Source organism: Jatropha curcas, chromosome 11, assembly GCF_041381405.1.
Source record: "Jatropha curcas cultivar XTBG-Jc1 chromosome 11, XTBG_Jcur_1.0, whole genome shotgun sequence".
In the NCBI taxonomy this organism is placed as follows: Eukaryota; Viridiplantae; Streptophyta; class Magnoliopsida; order Malpighiales; family Euphorbiaceae; genus Jatropha; species Jatropha curcas.
This window is the reverse complement of record NC_143161.1, coordinates 1,891,437-1,915,179: the sequence shown is the minus strand read 5'-3', so window position 1 is coordinate 1,915,179 and position 23,743 is coordinate 1,891,437. Positions and strand designations below refer to the sequence as shown.

Genomic DNA, 23,743 nt, shown 5'->3' with positions numbered 1-23,743 from the left:
TTAACATTAGACAGTAAGAAATAATATCCTTCAATAATCAACTAATACAAAATTATCTTTCTCGCTTACTGTTGATGATTCTTCTATGTTTCTGAAAATTTTTATTCCTGTATATAATACCGTATATGATTGTGGTCAATTCTAATTGCAATCTATGTATATTCTAAATCAATGCTTGACTTTTAATTGCAATCTATGTATATCCTAAACCAAATTACAATCTAAATGCTCTTAAGTAACCAAAAATAGTTCACATGGTGAAATTAATTCCATCAAGAACAACGCAGGGCCTTCGTGGACCAAACAGGAGAACTTCTCATCAGCATATGAAACGAGGTACAAGTTAATTACTTATCTTCTCCCTGATATAAAAGAGAACTAGACCTGTAAAACATAACATACATGGCAGTTCGGGAGGCATAACTTGATTTCAAATGCTCCTCCAACACATTCAAATACAAGTAATCATATGTGTATAAGTATTCCAACAAGGCACATAAAATCTATTTTCTTTCAAGTTATGACAATAATGAATTGTGTAATGGAAGCAAGAAATTTTAGTTGGCACGATAACAAACAAGAACAGCAATTATAAACCAACAATTATCTAAGTATTGAGGATCATCTAAGTATTAAGGATGGCATTGCTTGTTCGGATTGAAATTCTCCAGGAAAATCATTTCCGTGCTTCTGCCTTCTTCTGCTCTTTGGCTGAAAAAACAGAGAACTTTGTCAATGTTAAGACATCAGATGTGAGGAACATTGCAATTCATAAGGATGTCCAAGTATTACCAGCCTTCTCTTCTTCTCGCTTTTTAGCTGCTTCTGCCCTTTGCTGACGTATGAGGTTCAAGCGCTCTGCATTGAGAAAAACAAGGGAGTCAAGTTACAGAATTGGAGAAACGAGACTACAAGATGCATAAATTGACCATCACCGATAGAAGGAAACATTGAATTGAAGCCATTCCAATGAGCCAATAAAGAAAAGATGAAACACAAAAAATCATTACAGGTTTAAGGTCAATGTTGGTGAGATAAGTGCATTAATGTAAAAAAACACAAACAGGCATGCTACCTATTACCCATATATAGTATCTCTATGGGTGTTGCTTGCTTTTAAGGTTAATGTCTTCCCTTGAATAATTCCTTCCATTTGACTATCAAGTGACCGAATGCTAACTGTAAAGAGAAAAGAATGAGAGGTAGAAAATTCAGAAAACTTACCCAAGTCTTTTCTTGCTTGCTCTGTTTTTCCTTGTTCTTGGAGCCTCATGTACCGCTCATGAGCTCTTTGTTTCTCTAACTCCTCCCTGTCAAGAAAGGTATAAGTTTTACTCAAATAAAACTTCTTCAGACAGACAACCAATAACTACTATTTGCAGGATACTATTTCTTCCAGCAAAGGTATCAGAACTGGGTAAAGTTGATAATTCATTCCATGTACAACAATGAAAGAAATCTTTCCCTGCTTGGGTTGAAGCAATGAACAGTTACCAACCTTTCACGCCTTGAAAGCTCTGTTGTTTTCCCAATCTGCAAAACACAAATGACAAACATTACTTCCAGTTGAAATATAAACACAATTGAAGTAAAGGTAGAATAACACGTATGTAACTTACATCAATGTCTCTAGCTTTAACATTCTTTGGCTTCACCAGATTAGGATTTTCAATCTGTATAAGACCTTGAGTTCCTTTCCTCTTTTGCTATCATTCAAAAAAAAAAAAAAACATTAGTGCTTTCCAAATTAAAGAGTCATTCCTATAAAAAAATCTTCTAGAAAGATGCCAAAAAAAAAATGTTACTAACATCAAGTTCATCATCAGATTCTTGTTCAGAGTCTTCTCCAGATTCTTCTTTATCATGTTCCTTTTCATATTCAGCTTCTTCCTGAGAATAAGCTAGATTTGCTAAATGGCAACAGAGATATTCAATTGCACAAAACAAAACTCAAAACATTAACTGCAAGAACAGAGACAGAGAGAGAGAGAGAGACCCTTCTAAATGTACGAGGGCGAGTGGAGGTGCCAGCAACTGCAATTATGCATCACAAAATGAAAAGTTAGGCTTAAGTCGCCTTTTATATGATTGGAATTCATATTAAAAACAAAATCAATAACAGGTAGAATCCAAAGGTTAGAAAACTGAAATAAAACTTCCATGGTAAACCATTTTTATTCTCCTACTATGGTGAAGCCACTGTGAACTTGTAAGTCTTAATATATAATTCTGGACTTCCTTTCTAAACTTTTTCTCTTTGCCATAGCAAACCAAAATAAAATGGCTAGTGAGAATGTTTGATGCACCATATCAATAAGTAACCTCCATTTTTAACATGTATATTTCTGCAGTCTTCTGATTTCATGAAGCTCAAAAGTTATGATATTATTGAAAATCTAATTAAAGAAAAATAGTAATGGTAACCAGTTTAATAGATATCAAAAGCAGCCATGAAATCTGACAGCAACTTTTTTTTTCCTTGCAAAAAGAAATTGAAACCAATATCGAAGCCACATAAACATCAATTCCTCAATCAATAAATATTCAAGGGGAAAAAAAAGCATAAAAGCATAATTTAAAAATAAATGAATCCTAATAATCTAGTATAACTTATTCAATTATGAATTTCGACTGGAATTTTCGCAATTTAAGAGCAGAAACCTTGAATTACCATCATATATTTAAATTTCCTAACAGAGTTAATTAATTTCTCGGGAGACAAACGGCAAGAACAAAAGAAAGAAGTTCTCAAAGCAGCTTACGCATCTCTTCGGGAGTGGAGAATTGGCGGTGACCGGTGGGCTTGCCCTTGAACTTTCCTCTTCCCATCGTGACTACAAAGAGTAGATTGGATTTGATTGTTTGACTCCAATGAGAAGCCGATCTGATTGTGTGGTTTTTTTTTGTTTTAAAAGAAAGACTTTGATTATCGATCCAAAACCCTAGTGGAGAATCGGCTTGGACAGTTGCACTAGCGAGCGTGTGGTGGAGGGACACAATCTGGTGTGTTTGTATATTGGAAAAATTAGAATGTACGGGATCTAAAGGCTAATACGTGTTTATTCACAGATCGAACGGTCCAATTCAACCTAACCAAACTTTTGTTTTAAGTAAAACAAAAATGCTCTTTTTTTGTAAATTTGAAATTATTTTACCAAATTTATTTTGTCCTAAATTAGGAAATTTCTTGCCAATGCGTCAAGCCAGTTAATAAAACTTTTTAGAAGAAAACTTTGTTACCATTTATTGCTATTTTATTTATTTTTTCATTTACGGCAACAAATTTACAAATGCTCAAATTTTCTAAAAAAAATCTTGGTAGCACCTCAAATTTTTAGATTAATTTCTAACACTTCAGCTTATAAAATTTCAATTATTAAATACTTCAACTTATAAAAATAATTTTTATATATTAGGATTTGTAGGTTAATAGGCACGTTATGTATTTGTCCTACAATATTTTTCTTTTTATTATTACTATTTATAATATCCTTTATAAATTATTATGAAAAAATATTAATTAGCAGGTAATCTATATTAATCCATATCCAACGAAATTAACTAGGAAAATCACAAGCTATAATGTCTATATTTATAGGTGTGTTGAATGAAATTAAATAGGAGAAATTAAAACTATAGAAATTAGAAAATGATTTCTGTTTTAGTAGTATCCAATGACATTAAAGAAGAAAAATGACAAACTGTGGAAAAAACTCTTTGAAACCCTAATTTATGTGCCTCACAGCCTCTCTCGATTTTGTATATAGAATCAGTGCAACACTAGCCATTAATCGTTGCTTCCTCTCTTTCTTTAATTTTGATATCCTAATAAAAAATAATATTACTCAATTAGAAATATTCAGGATTAATATTTTATTATGATAATAAAATACTGATATTACAACAAATACGTAATGCAAAATAAAAAATTTTAATTCCACCTAAAAATTTAAAAATCATTTGATATTATCATACATGTATTTTAATTACACCTATTTAAAATACATATTTTCCTTTCAAAAAAAGAATATATAATACATATTTAGCACGTTCCTAAAAGTGCAATCACAGTAACATTTCATGCAATTTCTGGACAAAACCATCAATATAAGAGTCCTCCAACCCTTGGCTTAACAAAAATTCTCTCCATTTTGTATGGTTTTGTTTCACTTCTTCCTTTACCTCACTATCATTGTTCATTACAGCTTTCACTGCCTTGCAAACGCCATTTTTAGAGAACAACCCATCTTCTTCACCTTTCTCAACTTCTACTCCAACTTTCAGATCTCCACCCATTAGTCTTGCATTAATTATTTGATCTCCTACATTTGGCAACAATACTAATTGACATTTAGTTACCATAGCTTCTGATAATGAACCAGATCCACAATGGGTCACAAAACACCCAACAGAAGGGTGTTGCAGTATTAGTTGTTGCTGAACCCAATCTCCATAAACAAATCCTCTTCCTTTAACTCTCTCTTGAAACCCTTCTGGTAATGCTGACTCAATTTTTTCAACTCCAATTGGTGGCTTCAGGGCAGCAAAAAAGGGCAATCCTGTAGATTCAAGACCCAATAACAGTTCCTGAAACTGATCTTTATTAAGAAGACATTCAGTTCCAAATGCACAGAATATAACGCTTCCTTCTTCAAAATTATCCAAGATTCTCTCAATTTCTTGATCCAAAACCAAACTAGGTGGTTCTGGAACAACAGGACCTGCCAAAATAACTTTCTTACAGAATTGCTTCTCAATGTAGTTACAATAAGGGCCTTCCATTTCTGTACATGTTTTGAAGCTAACGGCATCACATTCGCTAAAACAAATCCACTGGCGTTGAGAAAATGAAATTCCACTGCCAAACTCTCTCTTAGCTCCAGCAGCGAGGTGACGAGCTTCATGGGCACGTAGCTTTATTGACGAGCGAGGGAAACTAGGCGGCGGGTTCATTAGATCAACTTCTGTTCGGATTTTATTATCAGCGATTTTTATTTCAGGTCTTAAAAGGTAACCAACGGTGGCGGGGCTAATAGTGTAGTAATGCACAGATTTGATATTTAGTTTTCTTGACAAAGCAGGTAACCAGTGTGTAAAATCAAAAAAAACAAAATGGGGTTTCAGGTTTCGGAGATGAAACTCAATGGTAGGTTGTGTTAAATCCATAGCAGTCATTATAAGAGGATGTAGAGGGAAAGGAACATCTGCCGTTGTTTCGGAGCCTGGAGGGAGACCATCTACATGAGGAATATCGATCGGAATTAAAGTAATGAGGTTTGGATATAGATTGAAAGGTTCAAAGTTTGATTTGGTTTTTGGCGGCAAGAGAAATGAGATTTTATGGCCTCTCTCCGCAAGTTTATTGGAGAGATGGAGAAATGATGTAAGATGACCTAAAGCAAACCATGGATACATCGCTATGTGGAAAGTGTTGTCAGCCATTGTTCCTGTATCGGAGCTCATATGATATTGGAACCCTAAAAGAAATAAAAAAAGAAAAGTTTCCTGATGGCAATGACAAGAAGAAGAAGATTTTGATTTAGTATGAAATGTAACGGAGAAAGCTGAGTTTATTTTGTATCCGAGCTCATGTAGAATTGAAACCCTAAAAGAAGGGAAAAGAAAACTAGGTTTCCTGATGACAATGGCAAGAAAACTGAGTTTACCTAACAATGTAATGGAGAAAACTGAGTTCCTCCAGGTAATCTAACTATTTTACGTGTTTTAATTTATACTGGTTGGTTGGTTAGCTGATTATTTTTCCTTATCTGGAATTTAACCATAACCACCCAAAGCAATGAGCCATCTAACAATTTTGGAATAGGAAATTACTTGCCACTAAATTAGCTTAGAAAAACCTAAGCCATCCATAGCACAACCACAGGTAGAAAATAAAGATTTTAAACAGAATTATATAGGGAGCTGTTATCTTTGGAGATTGAACTTCTATCTTTAATCATGCAGGGGAACTCTGTTTTCTCCATTACATTGCATATTAAAATAAAATCTTCTTTCTTCTTGCCAACAAGAAACCTAGTTTTTCCTTAAATTGCTTCAAGAATTACTAATTTTCCTATGACACCAATCTTGAACGGCAGTACAGACTTCTAATCCTGTTTAACAGAGGGGTTTCGGACGTTAATATTACAAACAATAGAAAGGAAAAAATTAGTTTTATTGAGCTTAACCAACATTATTGTTATACCACGGAACCATAATTTAGTTTTTTTTTTTTATAATTCCACTCCTTAAAAACTTACAATTTACTAAGAAAATAGATAAAAAGTAAAAAAAGCATCATAATCTACTAATCAGTATAAATTTTATTGTTGTCGTTGTCTTTGATGCTTACGACAAAAAAAAAAAAAAAAAAAAAAAAAAAAAAAAAAAAAAAATCAAACTACTTCCGGTCGGGAAGCAAAACTGCATCTCATTTTGTGATTCACATAAAATTCTTATAATATGCTCATGTAATTATCTGATCTCGCAATCTGAATTTCTCCTTCTTGACCTAACTTGATGGAGTGTCAAAAGCAGCGCAAAAGAGATGTATACATGCAAAGAGCAATGGAGTGTCATCGAGCTGGCCTTGCCAATACAAAGCAGGCATCAAAATTAGCTGACATCAATAGCTCTATTACAACTATCTCCTTTGGAAGTCGGATCTTGTGGCCAGGTTCGAAGATACCTGCTTACCAAAAGTTCAAATGGAGAACAATCATTCTCCAAGTGTTGCAAAATAAAATTCCATAAGACAGCAAAACAACTAATGCTTACCAGGGGATAGCTTTCGTCCACCATACAGCTCCTTTGCTAATGGATTGGACGCCCAATGATTCACACCTATTCGGCTTGTCGGTTGGAACCCAATTATTTTACCATCAGTTGACAAAACAACCTAAATTCAAATTACAAATACAAGCAAATCAAGGGTGTCAAACAGCAGGACAAGAGTGATAAATACTCAAGAAAATAACAAGACAAGAGTCATGTATTAACACACACCCCTTTTAGCATTGAGGGGGAGTTGAAGGAGGGTCCCAAAATACTCTAAATCAAAAGAATTGCCAAAGTACTTTACTTCGACCATTTCTTAACAATAATGTAACGCAAAACAAGATGATGGAGCTGATTTGCATTAGAGTGCACAAAGATAAGATGCAAAATTGACTGGGATTTAACTGAACAAACTGTTTACCTGATAACTAGCAATATCTTGTGCAGCTGATTTTATATCTTCATCTATTTTCTCTGAGGAAGCAGAAGTTGAATTTTCTTCGATATTGGAATCAGATTTGTCCATCATTTTCAAGTATTTTGGAACTTCACCAATCCAAGCACCATTATTCTCTTCTGTTATTACATCACCAGGCCAGCCACATCCATCCTTAATCTTTTTGACAACCAGAACGCAAAATTCTTGCAACTATCCTCATATGAAGCACAGGTATTAGTTTAGTTCCATAAAACAGAAAGAAATTGAATAGGAAAAACAAAACATTCAAAAACCAAGTAAATGTCGATAAGAACTATAAAATAATGCCTTCAAAATAAAACAAGGTAATCAACACCATGTTGCCTGAACACATTTCAAGGCATCAGTGCCACATGCGAGCAGCACCAAACTTTTCATACCAAGAACATGCATTCGTATACACAGAGATGCACATGTTTTCAAGTGTATAATAAATCTGGAATGGACAAGCATAATGTTATAAAATATCTATCCCACACACATGTACCTTTTCATTGTCCAGAGATTCATTTATTGCATACTCAATTTCAGATGATGGAGGAGAACCCAACTGTTGAGTGTAAATTTCTCCTTTACGTAGAAGAGGGAAAAAAATATGACCCAGGGCACTGATGGCAACAAGAAAAATTCCAGTTGCAAGGCCAACTGACAAGATTTTGAGCAAAGAAGATCTCACCTGTAAGGAGTGCAATGAATTAGGATCTGGTCTCAAAAGATTTATCATAAACTCGACAAAAATGTTCAACTCACTCTTTCCAAGTGAAAATTTAATTCCTACCCTGGCCCTCTTATACAAAATGGGGGAAAACACATAAGAAAACACTGAAAATTAAAAACTGATTTAAGAGAGAACATAAGAAGAAACCACATTCTGTTCACAAACTCATTGAACTCAGCATATTGATTCTCTTTGTATTTCACAACTTAAAATTAAAAATGCAGAGTTCAAATTGGGAAACAGTTTTGAACTGAAAGCAACACAAATAGAATATTCATAGAGGAATTCTCAAAAAATGCACCTCTCTCCAAAAATAATACTATAGTGTTATTATTTCTGGCCTTCCTCTTATAATTCTTTTTTCGTTTTTCTCCGATATATCCACATATACCATGGTTGAACCTTTAGACAAAAATCTTCACCTAACAAAACTAGGAAAAAGAAGGTACAACAACAAGATGCGATTGCATACCTTTTTGCTGGAAAAGTTGGTAAATTTTGTAGTGGAATGACATGATAGCTCTTTATCAGGCAATGAGTAAATATCCTCATAGTACATATCTAGTGTTTCAGCCAATCCAGCCTACAAAATAAGATAAGCTAAACTCAGAAAGAAAAGTCATTGATCCCATCGAACAGGGTAATGCAAAGAAAACACAATGAAGCACATCCATCAATAAGGCTTATTCAAATATTGAAGGTCATACAAGACCAGAAACCAGGGAGGGAAAAACTTGTCTAACATGAATATCAATTATGCTTTATCTATTTCCGTACAATTATGTTTTTCTTTCTTTCAATACCTTTATGCTTCTCATTTTTCTTTTTCAATTTTAATGTTTATTTTCTTTTCTTCTTACCATAAAGAAAGAAAGAAAAGTGATGGAGAGGAAGGGAAAGAATGGCTAACATGGATTCATATTTCAAACCAAAGGAATAATGGGAAAGATTGATTAAGAAAAGGATATGAAACATTTATGGAAATAAAAAGCGAAAAAGAAGAGTAAAAACTGTTTAATTCAATGGAAAAGGTTTTCTTCCTTAATTTCAATAGTAAAACAATGGGCATAATTAAGTAACAGCCATTCACAGTTAAAAGTCAAAGACAAAAGGAAAGACAGTGCATCACTGAAACTAAAAGCCTAAAACAAAGGAAAAAATAGAGTACCATTTGGGAGTGGGTCAAAAGAACTTCCCACCTATTGTCTGCAGATCTTCTCCAGCCTTCAAATTTTATATCCTTAAGTTTATCAGTATTAATTTGTAGCTTGTAAGATGGTACATACTCACTTGTCCAAGCACAGAACTCAGGGCCACCAATTTTTTTCAACTTTGAGTGTGCGACTGGTGTCCACCAATTGTATTTGGACCTCATTTTTGTTCCCTTAAAGCTTTCCTTGGCTGAATTAAAATTTTCCAGCAAACTCTTCGCATTTTCTACTATTTCATCTTCAAAGAACTTGTAAATGATAACAGAAGAGTCGTTGGACATAATCTTTTTTGGCTTCTGAAACCAACTGAAGACACCACTAGAATTTTTCCCAAAAAAATCATCAAGAAAATGCTTTTCAGTGTGTTGAAGAGCAGCTACGCAAACAGCTTCTGCAAGCACAGAGATAACTTGTTCATCTGACGAGCTGATAAAGAAAGATGCAGGAACCTGCTGATACGAAATGCATAAGAGAACTGAACCTATCAGTATCAAGTGGCACCTGCAGGACAGACATATTAATATGATATCACACAACAGAGAGATGCAGATACCAAAATAAAAAAATAAAAAAATAAAAAAAAATAAAAAAAAAAGGCATAAGAAATAACATAGGTGCCCAACCTCTCTGGGGTTTTCAAGATCCTCTATATTTCTTTCTGTGCCAGGCCTAAACACAACGAGTTCAAAGTTCCACAGCTTTTGTAGAACAACTTGTCTAAATGTCATGGCCAGTATGTTTTGCGATGTAGTCCCAGATAGAATGTCTTTAGCGTAAGATTTTTTCAGTCTCCCCGCTTTCTCTTTAACTTTCTTAGCAGGTAAAAACTGTTGAAAGCAACCACCTTTCATCAGAAAGACTTCACATTGAAGAAAAAAAAAGTTGAAAGTTCATAACTTTTATTTGACATTATCACTAATTGCATAAAATAGCAACCGAATCAAATGCTGGAAAATTAAAACAGACCAGTCGGGTAGAGATGGTGGCGTGCTCGTCCCCTGGGCCAGGGAACACTGTCTCAACGACCATGGCACTGATGCCGGAATTGATATGTTCAGCAGCCGCTTGTCCTCCATCGGCTGCAGCTGCAGTTAGAGCTTGCTCGAAGCCGACGCCGCCAACTAAGCTGAGACGAGCCAAGTCGTTCTCGAAGGTTCTCACGCAAGGGAGGGTCTTTTCATTAGACTCCGCTATCAACTGCAGAATTTCTTCTTCTTGTTGCTGTCGCTGAGTGGATTTAGGAGAAGCGCAGAAGAGAACCGGAAAGGGATTTCTGAAATGGGTTAGTGGCAATTTGGGAAATGTAAAAATTGTTGTTTTGGAGGACAGGAAACTAGATCGCGGAGATAGAAGAAGAGTAGGTGATGAGAGGGAGATGGATTGAGTAGGCATATTGATTTTGAGATTTTGATGATGGTGGCAAGGGTTTTTGTTGGGGGGGGTTGGTGGTTTGAGATTTTATACAGGCGCACGTTAGCAACTGTGTAGTGTGTGTGTGTGTAGTTTAAATAGTTTAATTTATTGTAATTTGATTATTATCTCAAAAAAATTTATTACATTTTCTCTTAAAAATAAATTAAATATTTTTTTCGTAATATACTTTTATTATAGACTGACTCTATATTGGAAAATTTCATTTTATTTTTGAAAAGGTTTTTTTAAAAAGAAAAATTTCATCATTAACAAAAATAATTGTCTAAGACATGAACAAGTAAGCATAATGGTTGTATTATCCAATTTGGAACGATATTTAAAAAGAAAATAAAAACTTTTTTTCCAAAACAACAAAATTTCAATATATTACCATCTCCATGTTACTGATCTACAAACAAGTCCCTCTCAATCTCTCATCTTTCTGTTTCTCTCTAGAAAATCAAAAGGTTAGGGTTTCAACTTTGCTTGCCAACCAGAATCGATCACAGGTAAATTGAAAATTTATTTTTCACTTAAATTTCCTAAACTTATGCTATTTTTATCTAAATTTGCTTGAAATTTGTGATTTTAATTGCAGATCTTAAATTAATTTTTTTTCGTTTTTAAGTTCGTTTCTCGCCGATATCTATTTATTTTATTTTGATTCATGTTGGTAATGAACTCATATTTTTATTTTTGATATTTTAGAGGTGATTGAATCATGCATCTTGTTCTTTAATAAGATATAATCTTAAGAAAGGCAGGAATTTTTCAACCTTAGTTTGGTTTTATCAGATAGGCGATTTTAATTGAGATTTTGTTGTTTTGGAAGCTGATTAGGTGGAGGAAAGTGATATTATGCTGCAGTAATTTCTTGTAAGCTGATAATATTGTTATTATAGGACTTGAGCTATGGGAAAGAGGAAGTCAAGAGCGAAGCCTCCTCCTAAGAAGAGAATGGACAAGCTTGATACTGTCTTCAGTTGCCCCTTCTGCAACCATGGAACAAGTGTCGAATGTCGAATGTAAGCATTCTTTCAAGTCAAATATGAATGTTTGTATTATGAGTTCTACATGTAAAGGAATGCATTAACCCAATTGAAATTTTTGTGTATTGTTGTAATTAAATTGAATAGGCGCGTTGATTTTAATAATTCATAAAGAGACAACTCGGTTTGATATTTGCTTATTTTTTAATTTAGTCAATACCATTGTAGCAGCATCTGCGTCCCTTGGTCTACTTTGGTTTTTTTCAGAAACAGAATTCTGATGAATACAAGACTTCCGAGTATTATGGATCAATTAGTTGCATTAACAGCTTTTGTCATATTTTTGAATTCAGTGATATGAAGAATCTAATTGGTGAGGCAGCATGTGCAATATGCCAAGAAAGTTTTAGCACTACCATCACAGGTAAGTTGTAAAGCATATGTTGTTTAGAGCCGTGTAGGGCAATTTGATATTCCGATACAACAGTGGTATCTGGTAGAATATTCATGTGTTGTTAAGGAGCATCTTTATATGAAATGGTGGGAGTGAGAGGATTGGAGTTTATTCAAATTGGTGGCATATGAAACCAGTCAATTTGTCATTATTTGTTCATATTTTTTAGATTATAATTTATCAAACCACAAGACCTAAAGAATATGTTTACTGATTCATTTTTGTTTTCTCTTTGTTCTGGCAGCTTTAACTGAACCAATAGATGTGTAAGTGGAACCATCTGGAACTATTATCATCTCCCTGTATGCCTCTTTTCTCTTTACCCTGTCATTTATCTAAATTTTGTGATTGCAGATACAGTGAATGGATTGATGAGTGTGAACGGGTTAACACCATTGATGATGATGGTGCCTGAAGGCTCGGTCTGAAGTTTGGATTCCAGTCCCAGAATAGAATGTCTAGTATATTTTAGCTTTCTAAAGGTAGTATAGCTTTGAGCTTTCTCAAGTTTGTAATATTGGTAGTCTTGGGCTGTCCGATTAAGTGCAGATAAATAAATATGGGATTGGTAGTGTTTAGTAACTGATAAAAATAGTAGTTTGTAATAGAATGTTGGTATGAGAGCTTCAATATTATGGAAAGGAAGCAGCTACCAATTCTAGATGCATTGTTGCATTTTGTCTTGTAATATTAATAATCAAATACCTTTATGCTATTTAATGAATTGCTTGATGCGGCTCTTCATTATTATTTATTCTTTTTTTCTTAAATTAATGTCAGATGAATTGGTCAGGGTTTTATGATCATATCAGAAAATAGAAAGGGTGAAATTGAACATATAGATAATGGAATAACATTCGGACAAGAAATTACAAGCAAGACCTGCTGAATTCCATATAATAATTATTTACAAATTCCTGAGAAGGTTAACTCAGAAAGTCTGACCATCTAAGCAAATGATATTGTATACTTGGCAGAAGGAAGTTACATATAAAGATTATCTCTCTCATTAGCAAGTTGCTAGAGACAGAATTAGTAGTGTCTTTAAACTGAAAAATACGTCAGTAAAATAATTTTGCTATAATTTGCATCCACAGCCTACTATTCTGGTTAACACGTATTGGTTTCAGTGTTCACCAATCATATAAGTTATGAAATGAACTGACTAAAAACAGCCATTTCAACTCATCTTCAGGTTAGGATATGCTTTGACAACCACCACAGTAGTAAAGGAGGCAGCATTTCCGTGTGAAAATGAACTATGCACAATTCACGACCAAAAAATGGCTTGAATTCCTGTTATTGACAAAGAAAAACTGAAGATCAAACGACCAACAAGACAATGCCTCGGCTAATGTAACTAAGCAATTGTAGCTTGTCCAACTTGAACCAAATTTCTTCAATTAAGTGACATAATAGTCACTTAGATTCTCAACAAGATAATTGTATGGAGGACCTAGCTCATACTCAAATGTTTCATTTGTTGAAGGCACTCTATTTGGAGCTGAATAAACATTTCCAACACCAATCTTAGCATTCACTTTGGTTCTTCCCTTAACAAAGCGTTTGTTATCAGAAGGAAACTCAGCACTGAGTCTCCCCATCTGCTTTTGCAGATCAGCAACTGATTCATTTATTATTTTACCCTTGGCACCCTTTTTTCCATCAACAGCTTTCAATTCCAATCTATACAAAGCACAAGCATCACACTTACTGATCTCATACTCATAAAGATGCCACTCAAAATTATTCAGCGGTTGAGGATCCATATAATAGGATCTCTTCAGCCCTCCAAATTCATTCATCACTTGTTTCCTTGATTCATGCCAACCACGCCCACTGTAATCAGGCAATGACCTTTGCTTTCTATTCCCACTCTCAAATGCTCTACGAGGCTTATCAAAAAAGAGCCATTCCCTTATTGTTTCACCCTCAAGAACTGAAAGATCAAAGAGCTCTGCAATCATCAAGGAAACAGATTGAAGATAAAAATTCAGAGACATTATATGTTGTCAGAGAACATGCCGTCTCAAATATATGGAGAAAAAAAAAAGTTACACATCACCCCCCAAAGATGTAATGCAAGAAAAATTAACTTACCAGGTGCATTCCATGGAGACTTTGCAGTTGCAGCTCCCTCGCATTCTGGGATACCAACATCTTTTCCTTGTGCCTTTGCACTTAGAGCAGCAAAAAGCAGGCCATCTTTTAGGCCAATGCCCCCAGGTCGAAGAACTGGACCCATTCCAGGTGGGCCTTCATTCAATGCTAGAGCATGGTGAAAACTACTGCAATAGTCCTGACACCAGTCCAACCCTCCTTGAGCAGGTCTCGGACAATCCCAAAGTGCGCATTTTGGGCCCAAGAAAGCAGCAGGTGGAGGGCAAATACTGGGGATATAGCTAGAAACATTAGGTATAGCATCCTCTCCACACAAATCTGTGCTATGAAAACCAGCATAGAAGTTCGACTCAAAATTTTGAGACAAATCATACTGATGGTAGTCCAACTGAGCAGCTCCTTCTAAGTTGTTAAGTGCCATGCTGTGGGCTCCTGAAGGAGAGTCTTTGCATTGATCAACAAATGAGAAGTTGTGCTCCTGTTGCACCTGATTCATACCATATCCCTAACATATGTTAAAGCCAGAATCACCGGTGAGCATCATTTCAGTTCTAATGACATGCCGATGCGAATAAAATTACAAACATTAAGAAAATATATCCACATTCTCAAACATGATAAATAAAAATTCTCAAGGCTAAATAAACCGATAAATAATAGAACTAATACGAAAGGACATACAGAATATTACTCAAAATTTTGGACATTTCAATCACTAGGAAAGCAAGACATGTCAACTGAAATACTATGAAACATTAGCATTAAGCGACAGCTTAAGCAAATTATGGTTGATTAAAAATCTTAAGGTGACTGAAGCAAATTTTCTGGAATTATGGAAATTTATGACTTGAATAGCCTATAAACAATCAACTTTATGCAGAGTATAATAAAAAACCTTCAGGTCCAAGCCTATATAGCAATTTCTTAAGATGACAATTTATTTCAAGCTACAACAAAGTGTTAAGCACTGAAACCAAAAAATCAGCCCCACTCTAACTAGAAATGCAACGCAAACTAGATAGAACAAAAATGAAGAATTAAACGTTAGCAACCCAGAACTTTTAGAGAATCTCAACTGGTTCTATCAACCATCCACCATATCCCTAGTAAAGTATGGAAATAGCTAAATAGCTTTATATAGTTCTATTTTGGAGCAATTGCTATCACCCACATCCTGTACCTACACCATCTAAATACTTCCCAAACCATTAGACTTTTACTGACAATAATGATTAGGGTGGAAAAATCAAGCATTGCTAATCGTGGGGAATGGCTCTGGTCATCCATCACAGCGAAAAATGTAATATCCATGCTGTAGGCCCTGTAGCACTTCTCAACTATCCAGTAACTTCTGGTCATAACTGAGCAACAAGTTCAGTATTTTCAGGTTCCTACATTTAGCGCAAATTTTTTACACCAAGCTCAAACTAAAGATGTTTCATCGACAGAGTGACTTAAACTCAATCCTCTTCTACTGCCATTTCTTGATTTAAATCAGTCACATGCTGAAGTTCAACAGGATGGCCTCATCCAGTGGTCTCCTATACAATCACCGAGGAAGCAAGGAATCCATATTAACAAAATTAGTATGAAACAGATAACAAAGTACAGCACATAACCACATCTTGACATCTAATATCAGAGGAATAAAGTGCGAACTTTCTGCTCCAATGCATCATCAATAAAGAACAATGAAACACAAGAAACCTACATAAATCCCAAAAAAGAAACAAGACTAAAAGACCCACCTCGTGAAATATCACACTATCCCCAACTTGCAAACTTTGATCATTTGGCTCGGGCTTTGGTGCAGCTAATGCACTAGTAGCATCATCTTCCTCCTCACAAAGCTGCAACAACCTGCATATATCTGATGAGAACGACCCAAGACTTCCACCCTACAATTGCACAAAGATCATAGTTCAAATGCCAACTCTTAATAAAAACATGTGTCACAAACTTATGCATTCTAATTACAATAAGCACACAGCCTATAAACATATTTTCACATACACACATGACACATGTAAAGATATAGTAATATACATGTGCTCAAAATGGGATTAAAATATTCGATTCTAACTTGTTGCAAAGAAGTAGCTGGAGAGGGTTCATTGAGCTCTGCTTTCCATTCTCGAAGCATCTGGTGAACTTGCTCCTCGAGGACGGCCACATCAATACTGCGGCTCTCCTTCCTTGCAAACTGCAGATCTATGAACATACCCTGCAGATCATCCACTCGGTTCTTTGCCTTGTCCTTGAAGAGCTTATGAGATACTGACTTGCAATTGATCTTTGAACCCTTCCCCATTTCAACCACAAACCTCCCTTTCACCCTCTATAAACCCTGCAAATATAGAACCAAATTTCAGTACAATTACCACAAAAAAAAAAAAAGAGCTTGACCATATAAGTAGAAATTTAAACGAATGAAAAAATGAATCAGAGAAATGAAAGAATCAGCACAATAGACCTTCAAAAAGAAAATCCAAATGTCTAAAAAACCTTAAAAGAAGCATAAGAACTTAACAGAACAACTGAAACTAAGATAAAATATACTACAATAACACGAATTTTTCAGCAGTTCAACTTAAAAATAATCAATTAAAGACGATCAACAACAAATCAACAAATCAGTACAACTCATATATTCACTCAAATTTACTTTTTTTCCTCCTGAAAATAATCACTCAAAATTACATAAACAAACGCAATTGCAAAATAGGAAATTGAGATTCAAAAAAAAATCCACCAGATAGGGATGCTAAATTTTTACCTAATTTAGTCTAAGATAAATTGTGCATCCTTAGAAAAAATAAAAAAAATAAATAAAAAAAGACTCGACTTTAGAACTTACAGAGGTTTCTACTTTCAATCTCAAGCTCCAAAGAGAGAGATAGAGCGAAGGAAAGTGCGGCGAGATTGCAAGTAGAGAAATAAAGTAAATATTCGAGAACCAAAAAGCAGAGATGCCTGTTACCTCTCAAAGCTTTTCTTTTCTTTTCTTTTCATATTTTTTTTAATTTCTAATTTCCAAACAGTACTTTCTTTTTGGTAAAAAGAAAAATCGAAAAAAATAAAAATAAAAATAAAAATTGAGATACAGAGACTGTTGAGTGTTTTATTACGGTTCAGGCACGCCGGGCGTTCTATCTTACCGACTTAATGAGAGAGAGTTCTTTTTTTCGGAAATTCCTTTAAATTCCTCTCTCTCTTCTCCGCTGTGCTGTTCTCTCAGCGTAAGCAATTGTGTATGTGTACGCGGCAAAAGCTAATAGGTGGAAATTATAGTGGGAATATTTTTCTTTTACCATTTGCCCTCTCTTTTCATATATATTACTTGCAGTTACAATCTTTGTTCTGTATTTAGTCGATTAGGCCCGAAGTTGCAATCAAGCCCAAGCAGCAAGATTCACGCCCGTTTAACGTGATTGTTTTTTTTTTTTTTTTTTTTTTTTCTTTTTCCTTTTTTGTTTTAAGATTTTGTTCTTTTCACATTTAAGTAAATGGAAGCAAATAGTTCAATCTATACTTGATTCATGCAATGAAAAACAACGAGAAATTTTCAGTCCCACACAAAAATAATAGACTGTGGTCAAAAATACTTCCGTGCTTCATTGAAAGTGACAATTTAAAAAAAAAAATTTTTTTGGACCTACTTCATTTGATATTTTAAAAAATTTTACTTATAAAAACTAAAAGAGTTTAAATTTTATGTATAAATAAATGTATTCTTCCTATCTCATAAAAGTGAGTTCCGTTTCTATTAAAAGTGACTTCAAATTGTATAAGAATTAAAAAAATATTAAAAACTTCAATTTATATAAAAAAAATTTATTTCATCCTCTCTTTTTCCTTATTTTTGTTGTTTTTTTTTTTTTTTTTATTTTCTTAACATGGTATGTACAACTTTGGCCAATCCACTACGTGTTTACCATAAACGTTCACAGAAAAATAAAATAATAAATAAAATGAGGGGAAGAAGAAACAATCATAGCATTCCTCAACAAGTCCTTGTCGAAGAATTGCCCAAGAAATGGTATTGGGCCTCGCTGAGATGACTTTTATCAATATCTTTTTGAGCACATAACAATATCCAGTAGCACAACAAAATGACAATTGATAGGCACAAAATTCAACATTGACAATTTTGACAAGCCAAACTTTATTAGTCAGTTATACCACAAACACAAAGTCACAAAGCAACCACCACAGCCCTAAGGATTATTTATTTATTTATTTACAAAGAAAATCTTGAGTTTAATTTTTGAGATGATGAGAAGGAGAGAGTAGTAGACTAAGAAAGGCATAAAGGGCAAGTCTCCACTATCACCCATGAGATTCCTATCTTGATGCCTGTTCGAGATTGGAGAACTTTAGGTAGGTGCTGCCACAATTTCACACTACTTTGTAATCGACAATTGTAGACAGCCAGCATCTTATATGGCTTAGGTCGGTCCAATGCTTGAAGATAGCTTAATCCAAAATGAAATTATAAGAAATGCATAGTCTCTAACTTGATCAGTGATTTAGGGTCTAATTAAAGATGAAGCATATAGATAATCACAAGTTAAAGTGATCTACATACGTGGATCACTTAGAAATGGTTAGATTTAGCTAAAACCCTAAAGAGGAAAGTAGAACAGATTTCTGTCTTAAAACAAAAGAAAGGAAAAAGGATCGATTTATAAACAAAAGAGCCTTTAATCCTGTTTTATCCTAAAAAATGGGGACAAGATGACAATCGTTTCTGCTATAAAGTCCTGAAGTGTCCCTTTAGCTCATAAGCGTAAACTTTTATTTAGGGGGAAAAGAGGAAGAAAAATAGGTCAAAACCGAGTAAAAGAAAAAAATCTGTGTTCTTGCATTTTCACATGCTACATTTGCTAAACTTGTCATCCTAAAAGAGAAGTTTCAGCAAATGTCCAACTCCCACAAGAAAAGGATTAGAATTAATTCCTTTTCATCCAATTGGAACATCAAAGATTCAAATCCAACATACACAGAAGAGGTGTTTCTGTTGCAATGTATTTACTCCTAACCCAAACAACAACAACTTTGGTAAAAGAGTTTGAAACGAGATTCAATAATAAAATGAGCAAATTCATAAAGCTACGCCATAAAGGAAAACTTGGGATGAGAATGCATGTTTGTTTGTACAAGCATGTATATCTGAGAGAGACAAAAGATCAAGAGACAGCACAGATAATAAGGGAAAGTACATTGGTCAAGAAAAATGAGTTCACATGAAGAAAGTTAGATTTTATCGTCAGATCACAACCTAGAAACATTTTATACATGTGAAATACTGCACATTTCAACAATTAAGCTTCCATCAGGATGATGATACTTGGCATTAACATTTTTCTTTCACAGGTAGAATGCATACCTCAATCGATAATCATCTATACATGACTTACTTTCATCTTATTCCTACAAACAGAACGTTAGTTGAATAATAAATTTTATGAATGAAGCTGTTGAAGCCAGAATTCAATCTGAGAACGAACTCAAAAAGAATCAAAGGAAAGAAAAACTTCATATTTGGTGAAATTGAGCTCTTTGATGAATAATAAATTTTATTCTGTTCTATTGACAAATTGCATGGCTATGTTATGATGGTTTTTCCACCTTTCCTGCTTCTGCAGTAGCATGTTTCAAGTTGAAAATACCACCAAGACCTCGTCCCTTGGCAAGCTGCTCAATTTCTTCAAGTTTGCGTCTGAGAGTTTCAACTTCTTTTTCTAGTTTTTCGTCTCTTTGCCTCATTTCCTAAAAACATGTGATTTATGGGATCCATGAGGAATATTTAATAAATGAATGGTAAATAACTTATAAATATGCAAAGAGTGGTAGTTACTGGAAGGTGTAATTCGGACCAACAAGCCTCACCATGAAAAAGAAGTCATCAAAACAATTTCTAGACCACTGTAAAGCCACTTTCTTTTTCTCATTAACAGTCAAGTATACATATATTCCTTTTGAAAAAAAGAAGATCCAACTCTTGCATCTATTAAGACAAGTATAGTTATAAGAGGCAAGAATGCACAGAGGTAAAAGTGCCCAGCCAGCAACCACTTTTTCTGTGTTGGGGTAAGATATAGCCATGTTAGGCGTAGAGCAGGAAACAACAACCAGAAAAAAGAAAAGTCATACCTAAGTTATTAAATTTATGATTACATTAGCTGCCAGTGGTACAGTTCTTTTTCATAATAATTGATTACCGAAGTGACCTTCACAGCACTCATTAGTCATTACTGCTCTATAAAGTTGCCAGGCTGCCAGCGTGGTTACCACCAAGCGCAACTTAATAGAATGAGAAGTGAGGAAACAAAAATATTTTGTACTGGTGATCTCTCGTCATTTTGAAGATATAACTGCCCCAAGTCCAAGTACCATTTCATAGATTGAAATGTGAAGCAATAGAATTATGCATGCTCCTGAATCCTGATGTCTCATCTTAGGGGTTAAAAGAAAAACCAACAGAAGACCCTGCAACAGGGTGGAAAAATAAAGCCAAAAGACCTGCAGCTTAGCCCCCCTTCTTATATATCATTAGTAATAAATTCTAAATCAAAAACACTTTATTTACAGGACCCGTTTCTAGAACAGATCCATATCTACCCCTAGTTTGTCAAACTACTTCCATATGAAGATGTGCCCAAGCTTAAAAAAAAAAAAAAAAATCTAGACACTACTATCACAGACATAAAGGACACCTCCACCATTTAGCATGTCAATGCTTCCTTAAGGAAGCATTTAAAGTTAGTAACAAGAAAAGAAATTGCCCGTTACCTCCAATTCACGGCGACGAGTTTCCTCCTTTCTGGCTTCTGATTTAGCACTTCTTTGCACCTCAAAGATCACAACAGCTCCTGCCACCTATACATGTAGAAGAAAGAGGCACTTCAGTCACTGTAGAACAGATTTCTTTTGAGTACAGTTGACACGAAAAAACATGCTTACTCCTCACTTTCTTGTTCATGTATGAAACACATAAGCATATAGATGATGCATCAAACTCATTGTTGCATATATCCCACCTATAAAAGGCCCTAATATTGTAGAATAATTGTTATTGCAAGTTGTAGGCAGTCAACAATACTACATTTGTGCTTTTGTTGCGTTTCATTGCTATCATCATCCTAATGATGTTAGACCAAGGAAATTTCAGCTGAAACAAAGAGTATACTCTTTGATATACTATGCCTTCGTAATCTCTTTTTCTTTTCCCTATGAAGGTATTCACATTCCATTTAGTAAAAACAGTGAGCTCCAATTTAAACAATGTACTTCTGGATTTGGAACCTCAGGAGTCCATGTTGCAAGCTGAACTAATATTCTCTAGCTCAAAACTTCACGTATTGCTGTACAAAATATCTTCTTATTGGTCCAACTGTGAAAAAATAAAAAAAAAAAGGTTCGAGATAGAACTAAAAAAAGGGATAGCTATTTTGGAATTCTATCCCATAGATCAATTAAACTCAAGGAGCAATTACCAATTTTCTGGTCTAACTTAATGATACTAGAAATGGTAGCTTTCGCGCCCTTCTTGCCTGCTGAAATTGATTAGATGAGCATGACGTGACAGCTCTTCAAATCCTATTTGGTCTATAGGCTCACCTCTATAGAAGATTCCAAGCCAGACATCAGTCTTTCACCACAAATGACAATGTGAAGCCCAATTCAAAGTTCATCCACACTAAGGCTAAACAATGTTATGAGGAATTAAGCCCTTTGAAGAGTAATTAAATGTCACAATCTAAAATCAGTTGTATTTTTGCTTCATATTAATTTCTTATATTCTAAAATTCCACAGGATTACTTATTTATTAGTTATTACTTAAAGATACTTTACTTTTGCACACGTTAACTCTAGTTTACTCACCTATTCCATTCAGTCTAGTAAAATGCTCAATGCTCCGATTTTACTTAGCAGTCTCGTGTTTCTTTCTGCAACTATATTCGGCAGACGAAAGGGATAACACATTTATCGCCTACATCAACTAGCATATAACAGAGAAATGCACAGAAACACACAGGAAACACACTGAAAGAACACAAGTTATGCAGGCACAAATTACATGATAAAAAAGGGCAAGCAAATAGTTTCCTCCCGCTCATCATAAAGTCAGTCAAATCAAATAGAAAAGAAAATAGAAAAAAGCGAATTACCGTGAAAACAAAGAGTTCTCCAATGAGATCAACAGCAGCCTGGACGGCTTTCTCTTCATTCAAAGGGCGTATCTCGACATCCGTCGCATGACTATAGAGTCGCCTTTGCATTGTCGTCGTTAATCTGTGGTTTGCCTGATTCCAATAATCACAGCATTACTGGTGATTAGAGATTAACCTTTTATATTTTAAATTAATTCACGAATCGAACTGGCAAAATGTGATCAATGGAAATGTAGATATAACTACCTGAGCGAAATTGACGATGAACTGACGGAACTTAGGGTGATAAGCGGCCTGTTGCTTGAGCTTACTAGCGAGTGGTTTGCTTAGCGTTTTAACGGCTAATGTTCCGAGCTTCAACAGCGGAAGCACCATAATAACCTTTTTCCTGAAGAATTTGAGATCTGATTCTGCGATTTTAGGTAGTGACTGGAGCGAACAACAAATCGGCCTTGACAGTGGATCGCATCGAAGAAATTAACAGTTATAATGGCGCGTTTTCAAGAATATGTTCCTTGATGAAAAAGAAAAAATGTCTGCTACTACCCCAAACAACAAAAGTCCGGTCTGCGTGAAATGTTTTTTTTTTTTCTCTCTCTGTCATCGGTCAACAATAAATAAAAATGGTTAGTTTGTTCATTGATGATAATCTGAATATTATTTGCAACTCGGCCTCTTAACTTAACAACCATCGGCTCAGAGACTTCTGGCCCTAAATTATACTCAGTGAAGTGATTATTACAATAAAAATATTTTTCTAATATCCTTTGCAACTTGTTTTTATAGAATAATGTAAAATAAAAAAAGTATTCATATTAGATATTTCTCCTTTAATTATTTTCTTTCCCATCTTTACGAACAAAGCATTAAATATGATACTATTAATCAATTAACTCAATGACTACAATTGTCAATATTCAAAGAAAATAAAAAAGGGAAGGCAGAAGAATAAGCCCGTCCAGTCCGGCCCATCCTGGCCCATCCCAGCCCAGCCCAATATTTGTCTGGCACTATTTCAGACATCTAACAATTTTTAGGACGAAAGAGAAATGGTTATGGGTTATGATGGTAATATAAACTCGATTTTAATAGCAAAAAAGGAGCCCATTAAAGATCTTGTAGCCTATAACCTTTTAATGGGCTTTCTCTGCAATCGGCTCCATACGATGCTGAATTTTCATTTCCCGCTTTTAATAGCGCTCAAATTTTTAACGTAATGCAAATTTGCAGTACGCCATGTCATCGATCCGCAACAATATACTCAAATGCAATCATGACCGTCCATAATAACAAAGGAACCGCCATAATCCATGATTCCCCGCGCCACTATTTTTTGAAACCCCTCGAATCTACTTTACCATGTCATCGATCCACCTTGGAATCAATGCCCACCGTAGATAACCC

At 34.7% G+C, this 23,743-nt stretch overlaps 6 protein-coding genes across 9 annotated transcripts; 1 reads left to right on the top strand and 5 right to left on the bottom strand.

Annotated features, from left to right (window-relative positions):
• Positions 1-424: 424 nt before the first annotated feature.
• On the bottom strand, positions 425-2,983 carry LOC105649607 (uncharacterized). The gene is made up of 8 exons (XM_012236304.4): positions 2,763-2,983; positions 1,997-2,034; positions 1,810-1,890; positions 1,620-1,706; positions 1,499-1,533; positions 1,225-1,310; positions 793-858; positions 425-711 (listed from the first exon to the last, which is right to left on the bottom strand). The coding sequence occupies exons 1-8, from the start codon at positions 2,827-2,829 to the stop codon at positions 677-679; spliced, it is 495 nt and encodes a 164-aa protein (XP_012091694.1). The 5' UTR covers positions 2,830-2,983; the 3' UTR covers positions 425-676.
• A 939-nt stretch (positions 2,984-3,922) lies between these two features.
• Positions 3,923-5,688, bottom strand: LOC105650147 (cyanidin 3-O-galactoside 2''-O-xylosyltransferase FGGT1). Its single transcript, XM_012237026.3, has one exon. It carries the CDS (start codon positions 5,461-5,463, stop codon positions 4,066-4,068), a length of 1,398 nt encoding a protein of 465 aa, XP_012092416.2. The 5' UTR covers positions 5,464-5,688; the 3' UTR covers positions 3,923-4,065.
• A 598-nt stretch (positions 5,689-6,286) lies between these two features.
• LOC105649606 (deneddylase) lies at positions 6,287-10,634 on the bottom strand. Its single transcript, XM_037635325.2, has 8 exons — positions 10,151-10,634; positions 9,808-10,011; positions 9,142-9,636; positions 8,446-8,556; positions 7,743-7,931; positions 7,199-7,426; positions 6,778-6,898; positions 6,287-6,688 (listed from the first exon to the last, which is right to left on the bottom strand). Exons 1-8 carry the CDS (start codon positions 10,574-10,576, stop codon positions 6,576-6,578), a joined length of 1,887 nt encoding a protein of 628 aa, XP_037491253.1. The 5' UTR covers positions 10,577-10,634; the 3' UTR covers positions 6,287-6,575.
• Positions 10,635-10,877: 243 nt separating this feature from the next.
• LOC105649605 (transcription elongation factor 1 homolog) lies at positions 10,878-12,790 on the top strand. The gene is made up of 5 exons (XM_012236301.4): positions 10,878-11,106; positions 11,500-11,622; positions 11,940-12,010; positions 12,285-12,306; positions 12,395-12,790. The coding sequence occupies exons 2-5, from the start codon at positions 11,510-11,512 to the stop codon at positions 12,453-12,455; spliced, it is 267 nt and encodes an 88-aa protein (XP_012091691.1). The 5' UTR covers positions 10,878-11,106; positions 11,500-11,509; the 3' UTR covers positions 12,456-12,790.
• Positions 12,791-12,909: 119 nt separating this feature from the next.
• On the bottom strand, positions 12,910-17,294 carry VOZ1 (vascular plant one zinc finger protein). Of its 3 annotated transcripts, none has more exons than XM_012236296.4 (5): positions 17,019-17,294; positions 16,245-16,508; positions 15,910-16,059; positions 14,141-14,666; positions 12,910-13,997 (listed from the first exon to the last, which is right to left on the bottom strand). In XM_012236296.4, exons 2-5 carry the CDS (start codon positions 16,470-16,472, stop codon positions 13,444-13,446), a joined length of 1,458 nt encoding a protein of 485 aa, XP_012091686.1. In that variant the 5' UTR covers positions 16,473-16,508; positions 17,019-17,294; the 3' UTR covers positions 12,910-13,443. The 3 variants fall into 3 exon arrangements, with proteins under 3 accessions (XP_012091686.1, XP_012091690.1, XP_012091688.1); XM_012236300.4 differs by having other exon boundaries at positions 14,141-14,648; positions 17,019-17,293; XM_012236298.4 differs by lacking the exon at positions 17,019-17,294 and adding an exon at positions 16,938-16,956.
• A 2,071-nt stretch (positions 17,295-19,365) lies between these two features.
• LOC105649602 (Optic atrophy 3 protein (OPA3)) lies at positions 19,366-23,023 on the bottom strand. Of its 2 annotated transcripts, none has more exons than XM_012236294.4 (4): positions 22,586-23,015; positions 22,337-22,471; positions 20,957-21,043; positions 19,366-19,933 (listed from the first exon to the last, which is right to left on the bottom strand). In XM_012236294.4, the coding sequence occupies exons 1-4, from the start codon at positions 22,712-22,714 to the stop codon at positions 19,775-19,777; spliced, it is 510 nt and encodes a 169-aa protein (XP_012091684.1). In that variant the 5' UTR covers positions 22,715-23,015; the 3' UTR covers positions 19,366-19,774. The 2 variants fall into 2 exon arrangements, with proteins under 2 accessions (XP_012091684.1, XP_012091685.1); XM_012236295.4 differs by lacking the exon at positions 19,366-19,933 and adding an exon at positions 20,079-20,653 and having other exon boundaries at positions 22,586-23,023.
• Between the last annotated feature and the right edge of the window lie 720 nt (positions 23,024-23,743).